Source organism: Nelumbo nucifera, chromosome 5, assembly GCF_055504915.1.
Source record: "Nelumbo nucifera cultivar China Antique chromosome 5, China Antique-T2T, whole genome shotgun sequence".
Classification (NCBI taxonomy): Eukaryota; Viridiplantae; Streptophyta; class Magnoliopsida; order Proteales; family Nelumbonaceae; genus Nelumbo; species Nelumbo nucifera.
This window is the reverse complement of record NC_142653.1, coordinates 14,180,073-14,207,212: the sequence shown is the minus strand read 5'-3', so window position 1 is coordinate 14,207,212 and position 27,140 is coordinate 14,180,073. Positions and strand designations below refer to the sequence as shown.

Here is a 27,140-nt window from a genome sequence, read left to right as displayed (position 1 = left end):
ACCGGCGCCCCACACGCGCCCAACAGCACATCTATTGATAATATCTCCCGGTGACAACTATGGGAGATATTACCAACGCACGCTGAGATGCACATGTAGGGCGCCAGTGGGGCGCGATTATATGTAAATTTTCTATTGGATGTTTGAGAGGGATTGCTGAGCTGTTCGGTTTGGAGGTGAATTCAGTGGAAAGGGCACCAAATGCCTCAACCGTGAAAACGTGGATCGCCGCCATTAGCCTGCTTGCTCGACTGTAATAAATCATAGCTGAAGCTTGACCAGTTTGTCTGCAAACAAAGAAAAAAAAAAAGCTGAATAAAGCTTGAAATCTTAAATTATATTATCCAGCGAAAATAGGAAAATAAAATGGAAAAACAGAAAAGTGCATATGAATATGATACAGCCTTACATACGAACACGATTGGCACTTTTGCGGTAAGTGCTTTTCGAGTAAACATCTGGGAGGTCTCCCTATAGCTAGCTCTATTTCGCTCTCTGTAACTTTGCTTCATACAGGTATTAGTTGTCCAGAGATTCCAACTCTTTGCACTATAAAAAGCTTTCCAACTTTCGCAGGATAATCCGATCTGACTCGGAAGGTAGCGTCTTATTTTTCCCTTTTTCTTTTTCTGCCTACTTTTTCGTAATTCTTCTTCTCTCTGGTTCGCTTTTCTAGTTTCTTTTGCCACTCTTCCTGTTTTTCATTTGATTCTGATCTTGGTCTTTTGAACATTGGAATTGGTACAGTTCTTTAGTTTAATTTTTGGCTTGATTTGCTATATTAGATTTCTGTAAGATTACTGTGTTTTATGCAGGTGTTAGATGTTCTCATATCTTTTCATTCATAGAACTATGCTGAGAAAAAGATGAATTTATTTTGTTAGTTCTCTTGTTTGGGTAGTTTTTGCTGTCTCTGCTTGACGGGGAGCTATGGAATTACTTAGCACAAATGCCTTTACTTATGTACTCCAGTAGTATCGTCGGTTATGGGAGGTTGGGGAATAGATTCATTTTGTTGTTTTTTTCCTCCTTTCCTTCTTTATTTTTTGTTTTCCTTCTCCAACATTGGTGGTGGTGGAGGTAATCAAAAACCAAAACTTACTGTCAAACTTTAAACTTCAGTACATGAATCTAGAAAAGATATGTATAGAGGAACGAATGGAAACTGACATGAATGCAATTGAAGCCACAAAGGCTTAATATTACAGAATTAGTGAAGTCAAAATATACCATAAAAAAAAACACTAAATGTTACCAAGACGGGTCCATTCAGTAATCACACATACATAATTTGAGGAGGTTCAGTCACTCAACCTTTAGGCTACGAGATGTTTCACAAACTGCTGTGGTATTAAGAAAAAAGAGCAATAGATGCTAGATTCCATTTATTGGTTCTTCCCCTTGCCGCTAAAGAAGTGAACTTGGAGGCATGCCAGTGGAGTTTTGAAAATGTGATTCTATATTAAGTTTCTATCTAGTTCCATTTTGATCTTCTGGTTGAAGTTTAAGAAGCAATTAAATAGGAAGGTATCTGCACTCGAGGCACTATTTCTTTCCTTCCTATTTTTTCCTCTGTTTTACCCCCATTCTTTCATTCTTCTTTCCCATCTTCCCCTTTCTCCTCTTTCCCTTCCTTTTATTCTGTCTCTTGTTTTCTTTATATTTGGTACCAAAGTTTGTGGAACTTAGTTCCCTATACATAATATTTTTATGGACCTTGAAACTGGAAATTTTAGCAATTCTTTCAGAAGTAAAAACTGTGATGCTAAATGAAGGTCTTGATAGGTGTTTTAAAGTTCTTTCTTCTCATGGATATCTTGTATTTACATGTCCCTGATGCGTGAGGTTCACAACTCTTTGCAGAGAGGACTCTCGTTCAAGAATATATTAGAACTCAACTAGTCCATTGCATCAACTTCTGGGAATGATGTCAATGAAGATGGAATTGGCTTTTGTAGTTGTGTTGTTGGCTTCTCTGTATTCTTTTGTGGCATCTGATTCACAAGGTAAGAGATTGCATTTTTATTGTAAAGAAGAGAAAGTGGTTGTAAATAAAAGAAGGGTAAAATTGAAACCATATTTAAAATTAGATGTGATACTTTTTCTATTTTATATATACATATTTATCTCTCTTAATGTGGAAAAGTAAGAAAGAATGGTTAATTCTGATTTCTGAGAGATTGACAGTTAAGTAGGTATGTTTAGATAAGATTTCTTTCATTTGTTTTATGTATTTTCTTCTTCCATCTTCTTATCCTGAGTATAGTAGACTCCCTTATAGTTACTCAACTCAGCCTTAATCAAAATCTTTGTTGTAAGTGACACAAACCCTGTCCCACCATTTTGCTCTATCATGAGGCACACTTTCTCTCAAATTATAAGTCCTTAAATCATTTTTTTACCACTTCAGGCAACATTTTTCTTTGGCCTTCCCCTTTCTCTTTTGGAGCATTCTACTTGCAGCAATTCACTCATTCCTGTTGGTGCAGTCATTGGTTGTCTATGCACACCCCTTGTAATTAATACGTTACAAATAAATTACTCCTATGATCTAATATTTTGGAGAAACCAACTTTGTTTCACAGTTTATAATTAATATTCTCAAACATCTACTAACTAGTATTTTTTATAAAATGTTTCTGTGTATTATTATATATTAGAATGTATTTTCTATATAAGTTTATCTATATATAATTTATATTATTAATATAACATTATATGCTTATATATATGCATTAGAATCTTACAATAAATACAAATAAATTCCTCGTGAAAGACCATTATAGTTGATCTTTATGTAAAAGACTATTTTGTAATCTATTCTCTAAATAGAGGTCATAAAAGATGAAAAAGTAAAAGATACAATCCATTTTTCCTATAACTTTGTCTTCATTCTTAAAAATTAGGAAAGAGTAAGAAAGTTCTTTCTATTTCTCATACTCCAATCATTTCAATGAATTCCTATTCAAAGTTCAAGTTTAGTCTTTCTTTTCCTATCTGTGACATTTGTTGTATTGCCCATTTGGACTAGATTTTAGTGTTTTTAAGGATTGAAAAAGTCCATTTTAATTTAGTCTTACGCATGCATACCTAAAACATAAGTTGTAAATGGAAGCATTATGTTTGTTAAAAAAAGTAGAAAAACAATTTTCTTTTATATATGTTACTAATTACTGATAACCTTTAATAACTAATAAAATGCCTTGCCACCATGGTTAGTACTTATTAGTTACTAGAGGGCCTACTGTATCTTCATTTCTTGATGGTATGTTGATTATCTAGTAGTACTAGTAGCTCAATTGGATGATGACTGCTCCTAACTTTCGTTTCAGGAGATGCACTTTATGCATTGAGAACTTCATTAAATGCTACTCCAGATCAACTCATTGACTGGAACCAGAACCAAGTTAATCCATGCACTTGGTCCAATGTTAACTGTGACTCTAATAATAATGTCATTTCTGTGTAAGTTATGTCTGATGTTTTGTGTAAGTGAGTTGCTTCATCTATCTTTCCCATTTGTTTTGATTGTTAATTGGCATGTCATCTCATTTTGTTATATTTTACAAGGTTCATGTATCTAACAAAACATTTTATTGAGTGGCTATTTTTAATATGAAGGTTTTTGGCTTGATTTATTCTGATTTGTTGTATTTATATTTGTTTGCAGAACATTACCATCCATGGGATTTTCTGGATACCTGTCACCTAAAATTGGAGTTCTGAAAACTCTTGGTAGCCTGTATGTATGGAGTATGACAGTACTGGACATAGATTATTGACTACATTTAGTTTTCCCTAATTCATTATTTTCTTGTATATATATATATATATATTTGGTGAGTAATTGATGAAGTTAATCCATCAGATAAATTCTAAATTTATAATAGGAAGAGAGTGCAAAACCCTTATCCCAAGAGTTGGGGAAAGAAAAGAGCTAATACTTGCATTTCTTAAGACAATTAAGACTATTTATACATGGCATGTCATCTTCAAGCAATCTAATCTATTTATTTATTTATTTATATTTTTATTATTCATTTAAGCCATTATGAATTGCTTTAATAAATTGCTCTGCTTACTGTAGTATTTGTTTTACTTAATTGACACATTGGGCTGTAAATACCTCCCATCCCTCATCCACCCAGAAGAACAAGAAAAAAAGAAAAAAGAAAACAGAGACAAGATAGAAAGAATTCAAGTAAACTCAATTCAGTTCAGTAAAGCCTTATGTCAACCATATAGGGTTGGCTCTGTTCCTCTCTGTCGAGGGCCATATCCATTTTGTGAGCCTTCATATCATATCATTTCATTCATTTATTATTTTTTTTATTGGTAAAAATTTGGATGATTTCTCGATTTCTGCATGTCATCTTTGTGCAGGGGCCATCCTAATCGCCTAATCTTCTCTGTATCATTTCAACTCAAATAATTTCTGCTACTTTAATTCATGTTCTTTTTTGGCATGCCATTATCTCTTCTACACCTCTCAGCTTGCACCAGATCATATCTTAAAAGAAAAAAAAAGGGAAAGAAAGGAAATGATTTAGTGATGTAACATGCACACATTTTTTACAATATAATATGTTCAAACGTATCATTTTACTTATTTAAGAACTGTTTATTGGGTAAGTATTGTGTCCAACTCCAATAGATTAGGCATATATGGGCATTCAGTCATCATTAGATAACAATCCATCATCTCACGATAGAAAATTCTATTAAATCTTCTAATTAAGAAAATATTTCCATAAAGAAGGGGTGCAAAAGAAAGCATTCCATATGGTCTCTATTCTCTGGATCTTGGGATTCTGAGAAACTAATACTGCTTACTGTAGCAGTATAAGTGGGGTGGGGGATGGTAGGAAACAAGTGGGTGGAAGCAAGAGTTTTATTGCTTTACAGAAGATGCAAAAAAGTACCAGAGATACTAAGGCTGTATTTGGGATGCTTTCAAAACATCAATTCTGATGAATTTTGTGAGAATCACTTTTTTGATAGGTGATACTAAAAATCGCTTTTCAAGTTTTCTGGGCCCAAAATTCATTCTAATAATGAATCCTTTCAACTTTGAAGCTAAAAAAAATTGCTTAAAAAAGAATCATTTTTAGCTCAAAACTCATTCTTTGAACAGTGACTCTTTGCAGCAGAATTTAACCAACATAGCCTAAATGCATCTTAATTCCATAAAAGATACTTAGAACAACAGGACCAGGGATAACAGAAAACCTTAACTTTTGAGACAAACAAAAATGAATGTTAAAAATACGAGACCCCTATATGGTTTGTGTGGTTTCTCTTTACACTGAATACAATGACCATTTTACTTAAGTATACATTAGAAGATGCTATAAGACAAAAGTGTGCAAATACAGTTAGAATATCTATAGTTGTTGCCATCAAATTTTATTTGTGAGATTGATGACTCAATAGTAGATAATTTAATATGTCAGGAGCATATCATTGTCAAGGCAGAAATATTCCAATTTTGTACATTGAAATGGTCGTTATGATTCCTCCTTTAGAAATACCAGAAGTTTAAAAGACTTCCCATCCTGCGTCTTAGATTCCACAGTCATCAAAGATTTAGATTACTTTTGGAAAACGGAGGATTATGGAAAAGAGAATAATCTCTGTACTTGTGTCATGCTAACATGTAGGATATTTACTTTGCTTCTCTTTAATCTTTTGGAAAAGAGATTATTCTTCATCTCTTGATAATTAAAATTGAAAAATGAAGATTCACTGGCCAATTACTCAAAACATGGAAATCAAGTTTCAGTGCACTAAGAGGAGTGCCAATTCCTTGGCAGATTCACTGGCCAAACAAGGGGTGGGAAGAGTCAATATATTCTGGGCAATATTGTAAATTTAAATGTACCTTTAGGGAGGGTTAAGAGATTTTACCCCTCCTCTTCTCTTAATATATATTAATGAAAGTTTCTGTTAAATATCAAAAAAAAAATTAAATTGAAAAATGATAACTCAAAGTCTCCATGATACTGGATTTGAACCTGCAAAGTGGCAATATGGTCACTTTAGGTTTGTGTTTGATAGTGTTTTTAGTTGTATCTTAGACGTTGGATAAATTTTCATATTTATTGGCATGTGTTTGGGAAGACTTTTCAGTTCTTGTATTCCCTCTACTTTTTAATGATTAGTTATGGTTTCATTAATTGGTACCTATTATATGCACTTGTTGTGCAGGACATTACGAGGTAATGGCATAACTGGTGAGATACCAAAGGAGCTCGGAAATTTGTCTAGTTTGACAAACTTGGATTTGGAAGACAACCATTTAACTGGAGAAATACCATCTTCTCTTGGAAATCTTAAAAAGCTTCAGTTCTTGTAAGTAGTACTCTTGCATCAGTTGAATTTCATTAAACTATTTAATTTGTTTGAATCTCTTGTATTCTTCTCACTTAAAATTGTGATTCGCTTTATGTGAGCAGGATTTTGAGTCAAAATAATCTCAGTGGAAGCATTCCTGAGTCACTTACAACTCTTCCAAAATTGATCAATCTGTATGTTCTCAAAATTTCGTAACAAACTTTTGATAAATACGAATTATCGGATGAATGCATGAAAATGAGTTAGATTTCTGTAAATTTTATATGCTATCAGTGATATCTTAGTGCATGGTCTTTTAGTTGACCATCTCCCTTAAACAAGTATTTGACAATACTCAATTAAACAACTTTGACAGTCAGCTGGCTTCCAATGATCTCAGTGGTCAAATACCTGACGCTTTATTTGAAGTTCAACAGTACAAGTATGGACTACATATTCTGATATACCTCATTTTGTGATGGTCTTTATGCATATTTAGTTATTGGTATTCATGAATATTTAAATTAACTTGATCGGTATCTTAATACAGTTTTTTTTTTCTAATTGTCTCTTAATACAGCTTTACGGGTAACAACTTAAACTGTGGCATAAACTCTCCACACCTTTGTGTGTCTGATAATAGTGATTCAGGTAACTAAATGCTATTGTGATAGAACTTGGATCTAACCGTTTTTGGGGAATGCATTCTTATGGGCATCCAATTGTTTTCATCCTTTGGTAGGTATATTGCCTATATCTTTCTTTCTTTCTTTCTTTGCAGGTACTTCCAAGAAATCAAAATTTGGAATTATATTTGGAGTTATTGGATCAGTAGTTGGGTTCCTCCTTTGTGGAGGCTTGCTACTTCTTCTGTTGAAGGGAAAACATAGAGGCTACAGGCGTGAACTTTTTGTAGATGTTGCAGGTTGCTATTTCTTCTTAATTAATGAGCCAAAATGACCAGTTAATGTTGATCATATTGGCAAATTTATAGTGCTTTTTTTATCCTTTCATGCCTTGTTGCCATTTATATTTTAACACATATATCAAATATAATATTTGACCAGGATTATATTTATCTACATAGGTCATGTACACGTGTTGATTAGATATTCTGTATTTCCAGTCATTGCTTATTTGCAAGTTAGGAGAAAGGAGAAGATTTAAAGATCATGCCATATTTTCATGTCAAGAAATTTGCCATGACATTTGCAACTCTTTGTTTGATAGGTAACTGTAAGTGTCATTGAAGTGTAAAAGCAAAATGTTATACAATAGATTCAGAAATGATCCTCCTAATAAATTGTGAATCCCACAAAAGTCAAAAGCTGTACACAAGAATACTTAAACTACAGCACATCTCAACCCCCCAAAAGAGTACTAAAAGCATCAAAGAGAAAAGATCAATACCTCACAATTTCATCCCGTTGGTTCTTTATATCCATCCTATGCATGTCCCTGATTTCTTTAAAGATCAAGGCTTGGTTCACAATGAGAGAGCAAATATCCATACATATGCTTGGAAGTGGTCTTTACTTGGATTTGAAAATTTAAAAAGAGCATTCTATTCATAACATTTATAATTTTGAAAATTGGAACTGAAATGGAAGAAACATGGATTCCTATGCAGTATTCTTTTCCTGGATTATACAATGAGTATTAAACATGTTTTAGTTGACTATGTTAACACTGAAAATGTTCTTTTGAGGAGGTTATCTTGAAAATATGGGTTGACTAAATGAATCCTTTAGCTATTTCCACTCTATCAAGTTGTGAGTCGTAACCTCAATTCATTTCTTACTACCTTAAGTTGTGTCCTCAGATCACTAAATATGTTTGGTCATCGATTAGGTCCAGCACTGGATAATAGGCTTTGAGGAGGTTCTCCTGACTATATGGATCAGCCTCATGGTTCCTGTTTCAATATTCTTCTTAGATCCTCTTTTAAATTTTTCCCTGAAGTCATTTTCCTCTGCCTTGACCTCATGCCCTTTTAACCTTTCTCTAGATCTTCTATACCCATAAACTTGCATCAAATCACTCCTTACTGAGGGATATGTGGTCTTCTATCGGTATTGCATGGATGCCCCATGTTTGGAGGGGACTTTCAAGTCAACATATGTTGATAGTCAACTCATGTCTGATTCTCCAAAATACATGTCAGACTCAAGTATAGTGTAAACTGGTGGATACCAAAATGCCCACCATTCTGATTCTCCAAGTCATGAATCCTCACTTTAAATGCTTCTACTAGTATTAGTTTAATCATTTAAATTGTCTTATAGGGCACTCTAGTATTTGTGTTTTTCCCATCTACACATAACTTAGGGTCCATATTTCATTGTTTATTGAATCTTTTCCAATTAATGTCAAAATTAAGAAAGCAATGAAAAATAACTACTGTGGTAATGTAGCAAATAGGCAAGGGCTGTGAGTTCAATTTGTCAGTTGTAAAAGTAATTTAATTATTTAAGTTCTGCTTATATAGTTCTATGATTTTTTAAAGCAGTATTAAAAATCATAACATGCAATATATATAATAAAATATTATTTATGTGAGCCATACACATGAATCCTACTTTTTTGTGTTAACAAAGTGGGATTCCCAGATATGTGTCAGATTCTGACTCCTGTATCCAAGTCCATGTGCATGCTTAAACCTAGACTACTTCCTTTCATTTCATTGATCTTATCATATTCATCACTACTATGCTCTTTTTATGGATGTTTTGTTTCTTCATTGCCTGATACTCTGCTACGTACAACATTCTGGCCTTACAGCCATCTAACAAATTTCTGTTTCAATTTTATTGATATTCTTTGATTAAATGATACTGCAGATGTACCTCTCAGTTTCATTCATCTCATACCTAAAAAGATATTATTAAACCTTTTTCTGTGCTAATGCCATAAAAAAGGATCAGCTCTTTATTTATGAGTTGAAAACATTATATTGACAGGCAGTTTTGACAGAGACCTTCAGAATCTTTCCCATTTAGTGTGTTGCTAAAATCCTAAAACTGTTAAATAAATTAAAGTAATCCATGAAATTTCTGATCTGTCATAGCATTTATAGATGTAGGGAAATTGTTTAATGAGTTAATTATGTGGTAATATCAGGTGAAGACGATAGAAGAATTGCATTAGGTCAGTTGAAAAGGTTTGCATGGAGAGAACTACAACTTGCTACCGACAACTTTAGCGAGAAAAATATTCTTGGACAGGGAGGTTTTGGAAAGGTATATAAAGGATTGCTTGCGAATGGAACAAAGATTGCTGTCAAACGATTGACTGATTATGAAAGTCCTGGAGGAGAAGCAGCTTTTCTACGTGAAGTTGAGATGATAAGTGTAGCTGTTCACAGGAATCTTCTAAGGCTAATTGGCTTCTGTACAACTCCAACAGAAAGGCTTTTGGTCTATCCTTTTATGCAGAACTTAAGTGTTGCTTATCGTCTACGAGGTATTAGTTCTTTCTATTGGTGAACATGCACTATTATTTGATAGATAATATTTTATGCGGTATCATTTGATTTCAATGTCTTGCTTTTGGCAAATGGACCTTGTGCTCTAGTTCTAGGCACAGAAAAGTTGTTTCCAGGCTAAATCTGGTGCAGCTAGCAAAGTAATATCCTATTTTCCTTTTTCCAATAAAATAGTTCTCTTGGGTTTAGAATTCATGATAAATCCAAATAATTGAATCATGTTACAACTTCACTTGGCTGTCAATGGACTCTGAAAGTCCAAAACCTGATCTGATATCTGATCCAATTAAAATCTAAGTCTGATTAATATATGGAATATAATTATGTATATATGTAGGTATTATATACAACTATATAAAGTTTATAATTAATAACATTAATACTTTGTATTATATAAATTTATTATACAAGTTAAAATGTAATTTTTTTTTTAAACTTCTTAAACTTTTTTTCATTTTAAGCACAATATCCGAAGTCCAACATATCAGATTTTGGATCTGATTCGAATCTAACATTTTGATAATCGGATCAGATTTGGACGTATCTAGATCTGATCTGAATCCGACCTAATTATAGCCCTACACTTCACTAAATTGACCATTACAAGATAAAAGCTTGTTTTCCTTTTTAGATATTTACATTGTTAACTAGAGTTTTGTGGTACTCTAGTTAGATTCCCAACAATCAGTAGGATATCAGGCTGGACTGGGTCGGTGGCTTCCCTTAAGCATATGAGTGGTTTCTCTTGGTCAATGCTCAAGCATGTTTAGAATTGTAATCCTCTAGCCCAATCTGGGGACCAGCAAAGGCTGGAATTCAAAAACAAGTTGGTTGACCTGTGCCATGCTTCCCTATCCTCACAAATTGTGCTCCTCCCCAGGATGGCGTTTAGTTCAGATAGTCAGTGTTATGTAGGCCGTGGTGGATTATCCTACAACCAAGGATCAAAATTTCGTCACGTATCGGAGCCTTCCTGAGTAGACCGGCCTTAAACCGGCCCCTCTGAACCAGTTTCGAAAAAAAAAAAACAGTACCGATACAGGCCAATACGCCCTACCGCATATTGCCCTGTATCGATATTTTGAACCTTGCCTGCAACTATGTGTTCCTAGGGGTTCAGTAAAGAATGGTAGTTTTAGTATCAAAGGAAATGGAAGAATTTAGGGAAGTTATACATAGACAACATATCAGTGAAGTGATACCTCTGACTTTTGCTACACCATATCAGGGCAGTGATACATCTGACTTCCAGAATGAACTCCTTGTTCAGTTGGATCTGGAGACTGACTAATTTGGATGACAACTTGGCTAGGGGGGGCGGGGGGGTTGAAAGGAGGGTGTTATATCATGCCCAGAGCCCAGTTATTTGCGATTAGTCCCTTTGTTTATGGATCGATTGGTGTATTTTATTTATCTTTATATTGTTGGAACCTATTGTAGCAGGACATGCTGTGGGTCTTGTTCTTCACAGCTGACTTGTTTCTCTCCATTTGGTCTTATTTCTCCTTTCAAAGTTTATTGTTACTGATAAAAATATCATTTTAAACTAGAAGAAAAAAATGCTTTTATCTTTAAGGTTGCTGGGGCTTGTGAGAAGTTCAAATTTATCATATTTTTCTAAGGGAAAAATGCATTAGTTTTTCATTGTATTTCCTAATTTTGTTTTACATCATAATTATCTCATGATAACTCTTGGTTTACATGTTTTGCCCAGTTGTGAACCGTTACACTTGTATACTTTTTTACTTTTGATTAATACAATTTTGCTTTACCTATTCAAAAAAATGTTTTGCTCATTTACTTGTTTTTGATTAACAACAGCAAACTACCTTCCTCCCCAAATAAATAAATAAGAAAAACCTATACTTACTAATCCTTAAATCTAGAGGAAGAGGCTTGGGTGGGGGGAATTGATGTAGGGTAAGCTTGTGATGAACACACCTTTTGCAAATAGGAGTAAAAGCTATTTTTTCTTGATCAGTGGAATCAAGAAAATAAAAGGAAAGCCAAAATATGTAGTTAGACTGTTAAAAGTCACACCTCTAACATTCGTTGGGCTTTTAGTGTACCAATTGGCACTGCCAATCTACCAATGCAGAAATTATGGCTGCACTCAACTGTTATTTACATTGCTAGAGACGGGTATTTTGAATCCAACCATTAAACTCTTGAAAATACAATCAAGTGGTTAGGAGATGAGGGTGACCCTTGGAGACTAGCTCATTATTTAATTTTTTTTTTTTTGTATATGAAAATCTTTTTGTAAAACAGGCAGCCAGGCAGGGTATTTCTTTTTGGCAGTGGGTATTTTTTGTATATTCCTATTGTACAGCCTCTAGTTGTACATGGATACTTATTTTAGTTTAATGGAATTCTATACTTTTGCTTTTCTCAAAAGAATAAAAAATAAAAATGTTATAATCTCCTTACAATGTTAAGAAACAAACATAAAAAATTGACTACTTCTAATTGCAACCACAACACATTGCTGGCCACACAAATCCAGCCGCACGTTGAGAATATCGGTGACCACAACACAACTGATGTTCCATATGTGCAGCTGGGTGAATGTGGCCAGCAATGTGTTGTGGTGAGCAGATCCGGACTCATCACTTAGCTTTTATCATACTATCTTGGGTTGTTATTTATATGTAATAGACAACATCTAGTTACACTTCACCATAGTTAAGCCATGAAAAGTTTTCACCAATCAAGCCACGCATGGAATGTTAGTCCTAAGACCAGTCTCTCTGCCTTAGGATTAAAGTGCAAATAATTAGGGGTGGCGTTTTTGGGCTGTTAAGAGAGTATCCTTCCATGGGAATAGGGTATTGGGTATGGGAAGAGTTCAGTAAGTATCAACGTAGACAACGAGGATGACATAGAAGAAACCTCAGAGATCATTTAGCACAAGTGATCATCATGATGTAAGTAGAAATAGCCCCAAAGATAACTCAAGAAATGGTACAAGTCAACATAAATGAATTGGCAAAACCTGGGCCTCTGCAGGTTGCATCAAGTCCAAACACTTCCAGTGTAAATATTGAACTGGTACTCTCAATGAGTAGAAATTAGTGACTCAGTTGTGTCTTACGTAGGGCACTTACCCACAGGTCTTATTTTCAGAATAATTTTGTGTTCAAAATAGATATAACTAAATCTTGCCTGCGAGGATAACTTTTTAAGTTGAAGGAATCTAGTGCTTCATTATTGCTAATTGATGTTTTACTTTCATTTCCCCAAAATATCTGGGGACGTTTGACCTCCTGGATTGCATAGAATTTTCTAAAGTTTGTCTTGCATGGCCTTGGGCAGAAAGCTTCTACAAGACGTTGGACTATTTTTCCCCTCTGTTGCTTTTGAATTGTCATGTTCTACTTGTGTCCGTTTACTCATCTTTCTGACGGATGTTTTTCTGAAACAGAGATTAAACCTGGGGAGTCTGTGTTAGATTGGCCTACTAGAAAGCAAGTGGCTTTAGGCACAGCTCGTGGACTTGAGTACCTTCATGAACATTGCAATCCAAAGATAATTCATCGTGATGTTAAGGCTGCTAATGTATTATTAGATAAAGATTTTGAAGCAGTTGTTGGTGATTTTGGCCTGGCAAAGTTGGTTGATGTAAGAAAGACAAATGTGACAACACAAGTCCGTGGAACTATGGGCCACATAGCACCTGAATACCTATCCACCGGAAGGTCATCAGAGAGGACTGATGTTTTTGGGTATGGAATTATGCTTTTAGAACTTGTGACCGGACAGCGTGCAATTGATTTTTCACGACTCGAAGAAGAAGATGATGTATTATTGCTTGACCATGTAAGATTGCGCAACCTTGTTTAGTTACTATTTGACTACTTTATCTTGGCAAATACCTTTTCTCTTAACAAAAAAGGGCCTATATAAAATAGTACGAGTATAAACACTGAAGCAAATGGGTGCACATACCCAAATTGGTTTCTTGTCCGCTTTCTGTCATTCTATGTGATTATGAGCGCCATCAATGATAAATTCTTTTCGTAGTTACCAATTTAGCCGTTGGATCAACTGAGTCCTTTATCGTTGCTTAGTCATGTTGTGTTACTGTTGGTGTAGGTGAAGAAGCTAGAACGGGAGAAACGATTAGATGCTATTGTAGATCGCAACCTAAATAGAAACTATAACAGCCAAGAGGTGGAGATGATGATCCAAGTTGCATTGCTTTGCACCCAATCATCACCCGAGGACCGTCCAACAATGTCAGAGGTGGTACGGATGCTAGAAGGAGAAGGGCTTGCTGAGAGGTGGGAAGAGTGGCAGCAGGTTGAGGTTACTCGTAGACAAGAGTATGAGAGACTACAAAGAAGATTCGATTGGGGAGATGATTCAATGTATAACCAAGATGCAATTGAACTGTCGGGTGGAAGATAATAGGGATTGGACGGAACTGTTGTTTTTGTTGTTTGGTTCAATTTATCATTTGGTAGGTTGGCCTTAAGGTTAATTGAGAGCTAACTTGCATTGCAATGATATATTTCAGAAGTTGCAATTAGATTCATTTCTGGGCACATAGTTTCTTGTTTCATCTTTTCCCTTTTCTCCAGCGTCTCAGATAATGATATATACCGAAGGGACAGCCAGCATGCATCCTGTATCATGAAAGTTCTCCGAAATGTTAATGTGGGATGTATATTTTAAACGAGCTTGCATCAACTGCAACCACCTTCTCAGCGTCATCCTGCCTGCAACATCCAAGAAAACACGGGCAGATCTCCATGTCAAAATCAAAACATCAGGTGATGACTTTTGGTTGTGTTGCATGAGTGTGCGTGTTTTATCGGATCGTCTCAGGATTGATTACACAGTGATGGCAGCTGATGCGAACTTGTTTCCAAACGTAGTTTTCTTTTTTTTTTTTTTTACTTTGAGAATTGCTACTCCATGAGCAGTATGATTTTTGTTATTGTTCTACCATCATCGTTGATGACTTGTCCTGCTATTTAAAACCGTCAATTGGCGTTGATAGAAGGTTGCTAAAACAAAATGAAATCCTTACTGGTAAGATGGTCTCAATTCATCTAGCAACCTATCGTGAACAATTCATCTGGCAGTTTGTGTATCATTTTAACAACATTCTCAAGTTTCAAGACGCTACAGAACTTTGTTCATGAAGTCTGTCTCTGTGAGCTTTGGATATTTTGTCTTCCGTTTGGAACTTGCAACTGAATCTGTGGCTTTAATCTTCAGAAATACCTGATTCAATGTTCCTCCACGCAATAGAGCGGAGAAGAAGAAAAGGCATGCAAAATTGCAAATTTGTTATTTTGTTTGTCTTGGTAATGCAGTTTCGTTCTCTTATCATTAATTTGAGAATAGGGGTGTGCCCAAATCAGCCCCTTGATTTCTAAGCAAGTTATGTGAAGAAAAAGCGACGACTCCCTTGAAAGGAATCAATACCCCTCAACTCTCAAGTTTCAACCTAGAGAAGAGAAATCAAAAGTGGTTTCTAACTTTCTATTATTGCCGAAACTCAACAGGATTAGCTACCTCAGTCCTGATATGGCTGATGCAAGCTGAATTTTGTTACTAATTAGGAGTCTATAAAAAGTGAAAAAAAAAATGTCAAAGAGATGATATATTGCTCAGACGCTATTCGAAATTAATATGGAATCAAGCGAATTGAAGGCTGTTTGTTGATTATTTTCCTAATCCATTAATGCTTTTTAAGGCACCAGAACTTGGACATGTTTTCTTTGTCTCAAAGCCAAAGAAAAACAGTAGCGCTATTGGAAGCAACAGCTTTCGCCCAAGCTTGCATCCTTGCCTTGATTTGGTGCTGGGCGGCAGTGCTCCCCTTATGATCTACATCTTTTGTGTCTTTATCCTTGTTTGATCCTTGTTCTTGGAGAAGATACAGTGGCGCTGATGACTCCAAGTCGTTGCGTTCCCACTCTTCAAGGTCGATCCTGCACTCTGTATAGTCGACACCCGCCATTGCCAGAGCTTCAATAGACATGATCCCAAGACGCCCGGGGCGTTGCTTCATTGAAACATTCAAAGCAAAGATAACAAAATAAATGTTTGAAGTTTGAACTAAACGAGATGACTGCACCAGGTATTTATACAAGTCCTCAAATCTCTCTTTTTTCATGGCGTCAAGAGAGACACGGGCGTATGACTTGCAAATTGCAAAGTTCATATCGTTATATCCGTGATTCCACTGGCTTTTACAGTTTTACTCCCACTGTCTTTAACAGTTTCACTCTCTCTCTCTCTGAGATTGATCTGTGGCCCACCCAAGCAGTGTCTGCTGTGCGCCGTCCTTAACTATTATTTGGGTGGTTGAAGCCTGAAGGTGGGGGTGGAAAGAGAGAGATGACGTACCTTGCTTTAGCCAATTACCACATGGCACGAGCTTTAATAGAGCACTGTACAAGCAAATTGCATTCATGTTGTAAAACCCGTGAGAAATTCAGCCTTAGTTAGGACTTAGGACACTAGGACAATAAAAAAAAAAAAAAAAAACAGAAAGGGGTTTTAAATTTTAATAGTTCAGTCCACCCTAGAAATCTAGAGCTTTGTGTTTCCAAGCCTCACTGCTCGCTCCCTAGTCCCTACCAGCCTACCTACCTACCTACCTCCTTCTGAGAGTGTTTGCTCACTACAAGCTTAATTACTTGTTGATCAATCTCCTACCAACGCCCTTGCTCTCCAGCAGGTGAGCACCAATCACCATACGAGGTTCTGTTCCAACAACCGCCATCATACTCACATCTATGGGTTTTTTTGTTTTGGATGTCTCTGTTACGTTGTTACTTATGCACAGGTCTGTTCCAGTTCCAGCAACAACGGCGCTTCGTTGTGGGATATCCACATCCTTTACTTATGCCCAGAAAGGAAAGGAATCAAGGATGTCGTGTTCTAGGCCCATTGTTCCCTCAACCATCGTCTATATAATATCGCGTCTTTCTGTCTTTCTTCTCCCATAAGATCAATACTCTGATCTTCAAGTTATAATACCCTATATACATGGTGATTATCCCAAATGATGTATTGCCAATGCTACTCCGGATCTGCTTGCTACCCACAATTCATTCCCACATCACAGCCATGAAGAGAACAGGCTCTTTTCCATTGTGTGGTTTCAAAAAAATTGGTATGGTTCTGAAACCATACCACCCGATTAAAGAGATCCAAGATCATTCAGGTGGCACTAATTTATACGTAATTATGTAGTCATGGCGAACCTGTAAAGCAGCTTAACTTTTAATTAAGCACTATACCACATATACTACTATTATTGCACAAGTACAAAACTAAGGAAGCTGCTGGAGTTTACGTCCTTTACATGCCATGAAAATAAAATAACAAAAGCTGGCATCTGGTGCGAGATGCATCTTTCCTATATACGAGTATGACTAAGGAGGTTCAGTAATTAGAATCAAAGAGAATATGCAGCTTCAAATAATTAAGAGCAAGTTAGAGAAATAGGTCCAAAGTTGAAATCAGTAAAAGCCATTAATTCACAGGAGCACAGTCAGAGACTTCCAGGAGAAAGACTGTTAAGAAGTAAGTAATAATGGAGACCCAAGATAGAGCACTTCCAGGAGAAATCCATTCAACAGCTTGTCATCTCATCAATGGTGCCGCTGGTGATGACGACTTATTAACTCGCATCCCCTTTTTAATGGCGTCCGATCGAATTGTCATAACGAGCCTTGTTATTGCCTCTATCATCCTCGCGCGCTGCCAATATATTGCATGGATCTCAGGTGTCTACCGGTCACCTTCTTTCGATTCTCCACGGCTCTGCTCAAACGTCCTAGGTTTGGATGATGATGACACCCTTCGCCATTGTTATTCTCTGAGTAGCAAGTTTCTTCGCGTGTCAAGCTAATGGATGACTTGCTATGTGGATTCAGTAAGGAACAGTTGATGCGAAGGTCATATAATTCATTCATCTTCTTCTCTTCTTCAGCCAACAGATGTGGTGGAGGTAGTTCCAATTCTCCGTGTTCCCATTCTTTGAGATCGACACCGCATTCAGCGTAATCCACCCCCGCCATCGCCGGAGCCTCTAACGAAACTGACATGATCTCTGTACCAATCATTATTATTATTATTTATTATTAATATTCTTCTTGCTATGATTCTTAATATATTAGTAATTTAAACTGAATAATTGTTGTAAAAATAGTAAAGAGGGCAGAATGGAATATCGGTAATCGCTTTCCAAACCAAAGTTGCAGTATTGTGATGTTGTTGCAGAAACTCGAAACAGAGAATTGCAGGGAGAATGAGGGTTGAGTCGTGCCACTTGATCACTCTCCTTAAAACCGCATTTTCTCCCTACGGTGCAGCCGGGTGATCGTAAATCGATCACCAAGATAAAACAGCCCACAGGCCACTAATAGGCATGCACTCGCTTACCATACCTCCGTGAACCACAGGAAATATGATGCTCATATTATAGAGAAGACAAAGAAAAAGACTCTCGAAATGTGTGTGAAAACTGGGTCGACCAACATCCTTTTTATAGATTGGTCTCAGACCTGAATGGGCACAGATGTATCCTTTCAGACAGGAGCCTCATCAAAACAGTGCACCTATTCGAAGAGGCACAAGGAGGAAGGAGACACGAAAAAAGAAAACGATTTATTTTAAAATTAAATTTGAAATTGAAGAGACACATTTTAAATTGAAAAGATGTAATTCAATTAAAACAAAATGATTTAGTGCATCACGCGCCCGCACCCCCAACTGTGTGTGAAAAGCACCTCCAACCCCCCATCCATTGAATATAAAATAAATTCGAAATTGAAGAGACACATTTTAAATTGAAAAGATGTAATTCAATTAAAACAAAATGATTTAGTGCATCACGCGCCCGCACCCGCAACCGTGTGTGAAAAGCACCCCCAACCCCCCATCCATTGAATATCTATAGTGCTCTCCTCCTATGGGTCCCTACCCATAGAGAGAGCAAACTACAAATATACTCAACTTCCCCTCATTTCCCAAGCAATGTGGGATAAGGAGTCTTCCCATGCACTCAAGGGTGGGAAGAGAAAAGACAATAGACAAGAGACGGATGAGAGAGATTCTTGAAATTTTGAATCACCCTCCAACAATCCCTCACAAGATTCAAAATTACAAGAAGATCAAACAATCTGAGCATCGCAGGGAAAAAAATATTCATGGTGATGTCTTTTGGACTTCAATCAACATTTAAGTATGACAGGCTATGTTACACAGTATGGGTGAAATCAGACTCCTTTAACCTTTCCTTTTTGTCATAACTAGCTAACCGGCCAACCAACTCAACTCACCAGTTCTTTAGTGGTTCTTTTGTTTTGGAACACTTCAACTTTATTCCCCTCTTGGAATCATAAGTGTTTTAGAGTCAACCCTAGATCTCTCTTAGAAGTGGCCACACTTCACACTCAGGTCAGTTATTAGCGTGCATTGCACACACAATTCTTAACTAATTAAGAGCCTCATGCTCAATCTCCTCAAACTATAGTGAGCACTATCTTACCTTGGCATCTAAAATGATACACAAATTGATAATACTTTTCCAAGTCACTTAGTGACTCGTTTTTACCCATTCAACCTAATTCCACGAATCTCCTTTCACATAGGTTGGGTGTCCATCACTAGTGCCTTAGTAACGGGTTTCAGCCCCATTCCTATTGATGCCTCATAAACCACCTTAGAAGTCTGTGGTTTGGTTAATGAATTTACAAGGTTCTTTTCAGACTTTACAAAATCCAGAGCAATTGTACCTTCATTGAGGTATTGTCTTACCAAGTTATGCCTTAAGTGGATGTGCCTTCTTTTACCATTGTACGTCTGGTTCTTGGCTCTGGCTATTGCTGCTTGGCAATCACAATGGAGAGATATGGATGGAACCGACCGTGGCCAAAGTGGTATATCTGCCAACAAATTCCTTAGCCATTCTACCTCGGACCCCGCCAATTCTAGTGCAATGAACTCAACCTTCATTGATGAACTTGTATTGCATGACTACTTTACCGATTTCCACGATATTTCTCTTCCACCTAGAGTAAACACATATCCACTGGTGAAAGTACTATCCTTTGAATTTGAAATCCAATTTGTATCAGCAAAGCCTTCTAAAATAGGAGAAAAACTTAAATAGTGTAAACCAAACTTTATGGTTCCTTTTAAATATTTTAATAATCTTACTAGAGCTTCCCAATGTTCATTTCCGGGATTATGAGTATGCTGACTTAATTTTCCCACAGCTATAACTATGTCTGGTTTTGTACAGTTCATTAAGTAAGATAATGATCCAATTATACTTGCATACTCCTTTTGTAAAACAGGTTCTCCTACATGTTTCCTTAAGTGAATACTATAGTCAAGAGGTATTTTAACTGGTTTACAATCATAGTGTCCAAATTTCCTAAGAATACTCTCTACATAATGTGATTGGGAGAGAATAAAGCTCCCTTGTTGTTTATGGATTTTAATCCCCAATATTACATCAACCTCATCCAAGTCCTTGGTATCAAATTTGGACATTAGAAATTATTTTGTTTCTTTTACTACCTCTAGACTAATTCCCATTATTAGCATATCATCAACATATAGACAGATCATGACTCCTTTATTATTTTCAAATTTGCTAAAAACACATCTATCAGAATCATTTCTGCTATATCCATTAGTTACTAACACATTATCAAATTTTTCATGCCATTGTTTGGGATCTTGTTTCAAGCCATACAGAGACTTAATTAATGTACATATTTTATTTTCTTGTCCTAACATTATAAAGCCTTCAAGTTGCTTAATATATATTTCTTCTTCTAATTCCCCATTTAAGAAAGTTACTTTCACATCCATTTGATGAACTACTATTTTGTAGATAAATGCTATAACAAACAAAACTCTAATTGTTGTTAACCTTGCAACGAGGGAGTAGGTGTCAAAGAAGTCTACATCTTTTTTTTGTCTAAACTCCTTAGCAACTAATCTGGCCTTAAATTTATCTATTGTACCATCTGGCTTTAGCTTTTTCTTGAAAATCTACTTGCAACCCACTACCTTAGTTCTAGGTGGGAGATCTACAAGTTCCCAAGTGTCATTAGTGACTAAAGAGTCTATTTCATTTTTTATGGCTTCTTTCCAAAATACAGCATCAGGTGAAGTTATGGCTTCCTAATAGGTTACTAGGTCCTTGTCTACTAGAAATTGTGAACATTTTATCACCCAAATTTATTTCTCTTCTTTGTCTTTTCTCCTTAAGTCTGGTTCTTGCCTAAGTGAAGTATTGATTCCTTGAGCATTCAATTATTCTTGGTTTTTGGTTTGGTTTTAGGAAGGTTCCCTATTTATTGTTTCTTTTCTCCAAAGAAAGATGTGCTCAAAGAACTCTACATTTCGGGACTCTATTATTGTGTTGTTTTCTACAACATTTTCAATTGTTTTAATTACAAGGAACCGATAAGTCACACTATTTTGCATATCCAATGAACACACAGTCACAAGTTTTCGGTCCTAATTTCTTTCTTTTAGGTTCAGGTATTCTAACCTTTGCTAGGCAGCTCCAAACTTTTAGATAATTTAAACTAGGTTTTCTGTTATGCCAGAGTTCAAAAGGTATTTGTCCTTTCTTCTCGGGTGGTATTCTATTATATAGGTGGCAAGCCGTTAGGATTGCTTTCCCGCACAAATTCAGATGCGCACTTGAACTAATTAGCATTACATTCATCATCTCTTTTAGTGTTCTGTTAAGTCTTTCTGCAACTCCATTAGATTCAGGTTGATAGGGGGTTGTGGTTTCATGTATAATTTCGTTTTCTTCAAAGAATTTCCTAATGGTTTGTCAATCATATTCAATCCCTCTATCTATTCCAAGTCCTTTTATTTTCTTTCCCAACTGGTTTTCTACTTCAGTTTTGTAGTTTATGAAAGCTTGATCAACCCCATCTTTTAATCTAAGTAGAACTACTTTTGCATATCTAGAAAAATCATCTGTAAATGTTATATAGTATCTTTTTCCTCCACTAGTTTCATGACATTTAAGGTCTTCTAGATCACTATGTATAAGTTGTAACAATTTAATTTCTTTTTGTACACTTTTATGAGGTTTCTTAGTAAATTTTGCTTATACACATATTTGGAATTTTTTATTTATAAAATTAATAGGAATATTCAAAACTCCTAATTTACATAATCATTTTAAATAAGGAGCATTACGATGTCCTAGTGTAGCATGCCAAATATCAATGGATTTAATAATTATAAACAGAAGAATAAGCATTTTTATTCATAACAATATCAGAAATGTTCAGTACAAACAATCCTCCAACATTGTATTCTTTTCCAATAAAAACATTATTCTTAGTTAGCACGGCCTTGTCTGCTTCAAAAGTGAGCTTCAGTCCCACTTTGCTGAGGAGTGCTCCCGATACCAAGTTCCGTCGGATCTCCGGCACATGCAACACATCATTCAGCATTAGAATTTTTTCTGAAGTCAATTTCAGGAGCACATTTCCTTTGCCGATGACTTTCGAAGTTTGTGAGTTTTCCATGAAGACTTGCTCTCCTTCAGTCTGAGTTGTATACTCATAGAAGGAACTGCAGTCCCCACAGATGTGCTTGGTAGCACTAGTGTACAGTACCCACTCCTTCGGCTTATCAACTAAGTTTACCTCAGTTACCATGGTTGCGATAACATCCTCAATCAAATTGACTTTCGGTTTCTTAGAGTCCTTCTTCTTTCGGTATCGGCAGTCCTTCTTGTAATGCCCGGGTTTGCCACATACACAACAATTTCCTTTCTTTTACTGCTTCTTGAACTTTTGATCATTTTTCACATTTAGATTCTTCTTAGATTTTGCAGTCTTTTCCTCAACCAAATTGGTTTTGGAAAGTTGATCCCCATCTTTCTTTTTGTTCTTTTCTTCTATCTTAATTCAGACCAGTACTTGGTCCAAAGTAGTGTCATTCCTCTTATGCTTCATACTAGTCTTGAAATCATTTCATGTATGTGGCAATTTCTCTATGAGAGAACCGACAATGAATTCATCTAGCAGTATCAGGCCTTCTTTTGCTAGTTCCCCCACAAGAACCTAGAACTCATCTATTTGAGCAGACACATCCATGTCTTCTTTCATGGTGAAGTGTAGGAAGTTGGCAATTACATATTTCTTATTTCTGTCATTTTTCAGAGCATACTTATTGTCCAACGCATTCCAGATTTCATAGGCATAATTGTAGGAAGAGTAAACATTATATAATTCATTGGATAAGCAATTGAGGATATGGTTGGTGCAGAGGTGGCCGGTTGTAGTCCAGTGTTCTGCAACAACAGAACGGGTTGATTCCTCCATGTTTAGTGGATTCGGTTCAGTCAAGGCAAAGGCTACCCCTAACTGCTCTAAGGCAAACAGCAGGTGTTGTCTCCAACACTTGTAGTTGGTTCCATTGAAGGGTTCAATCTTAAAAAAATTGGGAACTGTTGACAGTATCTGGTTTCTTATGAAAGGGTTAGCAGAGATAGGTTCCATAAATGCGGTTTTAAGAATGTTGTAAAAATAGTAAAAATGGCAGAATGGAACTTATCGGTAATCGCTTTCCAAATCGAAGTTGCAATGCTGTAATGTTGTTGTAGAAACTCGGAACTAGGAATTGTAGGGAGAAGACAGAGAAGAAGATTGTCGAAATGTGTGTCAAAACTACAAATATACTCAACTTCCCCTCCTTTCCCAAGCAATATGGGACAAGGAGTCTTCCCATGCACTTAAGAGTGGGAAGAGAAAAGACAAAAGACAAGAGATGGAGGAGAGAGAATCTTGAAAATTTGAATCTCCCTCCATGGATAATGACTTTGTATCGTAAAAGTAAAACCGATAAAAGAACAGATCTGTCCTATCGTTTTTTTTTTTTTTTTAACTTTCAATGTAGAGGCTTCAAATAGAAACCACTCTGAAAACTAGCTAGCTAGGGAAGAAAGAAGGAAATTAAAGTAGACATATTTGTATCAATCAATATACCCGTGATCATGGAGAGGGGAATTTTCTCTCTTTTCTTAACTGTGTGACTATGTAATTATCAGTCAAAGTGCAGACGTACAAGCTGATGTAATAGTAATGGTGATGATAATGAGGAATGTAAAGACAAACAGTGCGACTAGAAATACAGATTAAAGCCGAGAACTAAAAAAGAATATATGAAAAAGAATTAGTAGAACCCTTCGTGGTATCTCTTGCTTGGAGAGCTTCAACAACCTGCAGCTGCTGCAGTGACAGAGAAACTTAAAATAAAAAAGAAACCCTGCTTCCTGCAATGCGATATATTTCAATTCCTCCCGTTTAAAGTTAAGAGAGAAATAAATACCTTTTCGGTAGGAATCCTTTACCCTATTCCGTATCCCAGCAGAAACCAGAATCCTACCCATAACCGAACTCTATTAAATCTTTAATTATTTAAACATTTTTAAAAAGTAGTGTCTGAAGAACAAAATCATCAGGTATTTCAATTCACAAGTTAATTAATTACCCACATTACATCTAGTGATTTCTTTTACTATTCTTCTTTTTCTTAAAAAAAAAAAATCTGTGTTTGACCAATGAAAGTTCGTTTGAACTTTGAACTTCCATTTGTATAACCCTAAGGTTGACCAACTGATCAACCCAACATTATAACAGCTAGTCGTACGTACCCGCACGAGGGTTAAAGCCTTAAGGGGGGTAAAGTCAAATCAAATGGTCACCTCAACTGACTTCAACTTAACTCTTTTATGTTTTAATTGTTGAATAAAGCGTTTATCTTGTGATTCTCAGAATCAGAGTTTGTTTGTTTAGAAATTAAATTCTCGTGTGCATCTTGGAAACAACTCTTCTATCTGCGACAACCCCAGAGCGCGAGGATAGAAAAAACCATTAGTCAATAAAAAGCCATATGATTCAGTTAACTAAAGCCGCATTAATTCTTCTTTTAATTTGCACCCCTGATCTTCAATTCCTGATAAGACCTTCCTATCGTACGTATTCGTAACGTGAGAAAGCTATAAATTAAAATTCTGGCATGGAGAATGAGTAGATTAATAGAGAGAACAAAATATGTCGATAGAAGCTTTAGCCATGGCGGGTGCTGATTATGTAAAGTGCGGCATCGACTTGGATGAGTTGGATAGCAGAGAGGTGGATCAGATACCGCGATACCTGCTGGTTAACGAAGAAACAGAGGAAGAATTCGATAAAAGTAGTAGAATGGATGATGTTAAGAAGCTGGATAATGATGAAGAGGTGAGGTCCCAATTGATAGCTTGGGCTAAAGATGTTGCTTCCACGATATCGATTAAATGTGCAAAGCAGCACACATGACTTGTTGCCATACTGATCGTTCACCAAGCGAAGAAATAGCTAGAGTGAAGGTTTCTTTGCCACCATTAATTACAGTGTAGCTGTTTCTGGTTCCGCCATCCAGCTCTATATAGAATTTCCGAGGCGTGTCTACTCTTGTGTTTGCTTATTCATTCATTAATTCTTTCATTTTTCTCATGTATATGTATGTATATTTCAGAAGGGCTTGCAAAAGAATTCATTTATGGCTTGTTTGTAACTGATTGATCAATTCTGTAACAAATTGACGATACTTACAAAACAATTAATTGGGTTTTTATAAGCGTACGTTTATAAATCCATTCTCAGTGTGTAGCGGATTCTCTCTCTCTCTCTCTCTGGTATCATCATCATCATGACATCATGCTTGGATCTTCTTCTTATATAGCTTGTTTCATCATTTAGTACTTTCAGTTTAGGATTTATGATCATAAGATGAGATTGCGAAGGTTTTAATGCCTGACAAAACCCTCCTTCTCCGTCATATCTTCTAGGCTGGTTAGCTGGTATGGTGACCAATTAAGCTCAAATTTAGAGTCTCAACTCAGGCTTGTCTTCCGAAACGATCGAGTTCCAACTCAGGTGCAGGCTAGGCTCATTGACACTCGACAGATGCCCCGATGAAGCGAACAGCCATCTAGAATTAATTACTTGAATTCGATTGGTCAGAAATGACAACTCCGTTCAACCCTAGCTAAAACATATAGTTAGATCGTAATTCTTCAACTTCTTTTACTACAAGCGATTTCAGAATTTCAAGTAGGCTTAATTAGCAGCTGGAATAGAACGCCTTATTCTTCTTTAATAATTAAAAGCAAACCAAATGTTATTGATCTCAATTTGCTACCTTATGTGGAAAAGCATTGACTGGTGGGAATGTCAACTTATTGGTTCTTCTCTCATGCTATGTCAAAAATAAAAAATGAAAATAATAAGCCACAGAGTCCAGAACAAAAGTTTTTTTCCTCTGTAATCTATAAAAAAACGAAAAAAAAAAATGTTTCCAAAGCACATGCATCAAGAAAGAAAAGCATCAAAAGACCTCTGAAACAGATATTACTGGTGGAAGAAGAGGCAACTGGATAGAGAAATACAAGGGGGAAAAGAGAGGTTTTTTGTTTTGATTAATGGAGGCAAATCTAGTACAACATTTGCGGCCATTAAAAGAGCAAATGGATTGTCAGAAGTGGGAGGTTGTTCTGGTTTTCGGGATTTTGTCCTTGAGAAGATGCAGAAGACTGACAAGGTGTTATTCAAATGTTTCATTTTAAAAATTTAAAGAAGCAATATGGGTTAAATAGTCCTTTCATCTTTCGTTAAGGGACGCTAACGGAAATACTAAATTATAAAAATGTAAAATAATAAAAATAAAAAATTATATGTTATTAAGTGCATAACTTAAATGAGTTATAGGTTATGTTATGGAGATGTATATTATACTTTCTTAAAGTTATATAATTTTCTAGAAAAAGGTATATTTTCTCTATTTTAGTAAATATTTGATGATTGTAATGCTTTTCTTCAGATGATCTATTAAAATGTACATTTTCATGTATTTATACATTATTCATAATTCAGTTTTAGATTTAATATCATTAATGTATTTATATAATTTGTATGCATTTCCCTTTCCCTATTTTTCATTTGTATGCATGTGTTTTCAAATATCCACTTCTTAGTTGTCTAGTACCATACCTGATATCAATACTTGAATCCTTGGTCTAAACCAATCAACCAATCAATAGGTCACCACTATGGGTTTAACTAGGTCATCAACCAAGGAACCCATCCATGTGAATGCATGAATGGAGACCCACTTCATTAGTGAAATAGTCACCTGTCCAATTCACGTTCATACCCATGGGCTGGGCTCAAGTCGGGCTTTGCACATCAGATAAAGGCTAGCATAGGCCAAGGCCCAGACCAACAAGCTCCAGGCCTAGTCGTAAACTTGTCTTTTATATGTA

General features: G+C 36.0%; 1 protein-coding gene and 1 pseudogene across 4 annotated transcripts; one reads left to right on the top strand and one right to left on the bottom strand.

Annotated features, from left to right (window-relative positions):
• Positions 1-245: 245 nt before the first annotated feature.
• LOC104604787 (putative LRR receptor-like serine/threonine-protein kinase At5g10290) lies at positions 246-14,964 on the top strand. Of its 4 annotated transcripts, none has more exons than XM_019199000.2 (13): positions 246-435; positions 517-599; positions 1,864-2,006; positions 3,333-3,465; positions 3,671-3,742; positions 6,208-6,351; positions 6,456-6,527; positions 6,710-6,775; positions 6,914-6,984; positions 7,115-7,258; positions 9,454-9,795; positions 13,242-13,636; positions 13,913-14,364. In XM_019199000.2, the coding sequence occupies exons 3-13, from the start codon at positions 1,925-1,927 to the stop codon at positions 14,225-14,227; spliced, it is 1,836 nt and encodes a 611-aa protein (XP_019054545.2). In that variant the 5' UTR covers positions 246-435; positions 517-599; positions 1,864-1,924; the 3' UTR covers positions 14,228-14,364. The 4 variants fall into 4 exon arrangements, 3 of the variants coding, with proteins under 3 accessions (XP_019054545.2, XP_010267641.2, XP_088743924.1); XR_002023086.2 differs by adding an exon at positions 14,401-14,964 and having other exon boundaries at positions 369-599; positions 13,913-14,279; XM_010269339.3 differs by having other exon boundaries at positions 369-599.
• On the bottom strand, positions 4,338-4,449 carry LOC148791244 (U6 spliceosomal RNA; annotated as a pseudogene).
• Positions 14,965-27,140: the final 12,176 nt, after the last annotated feature.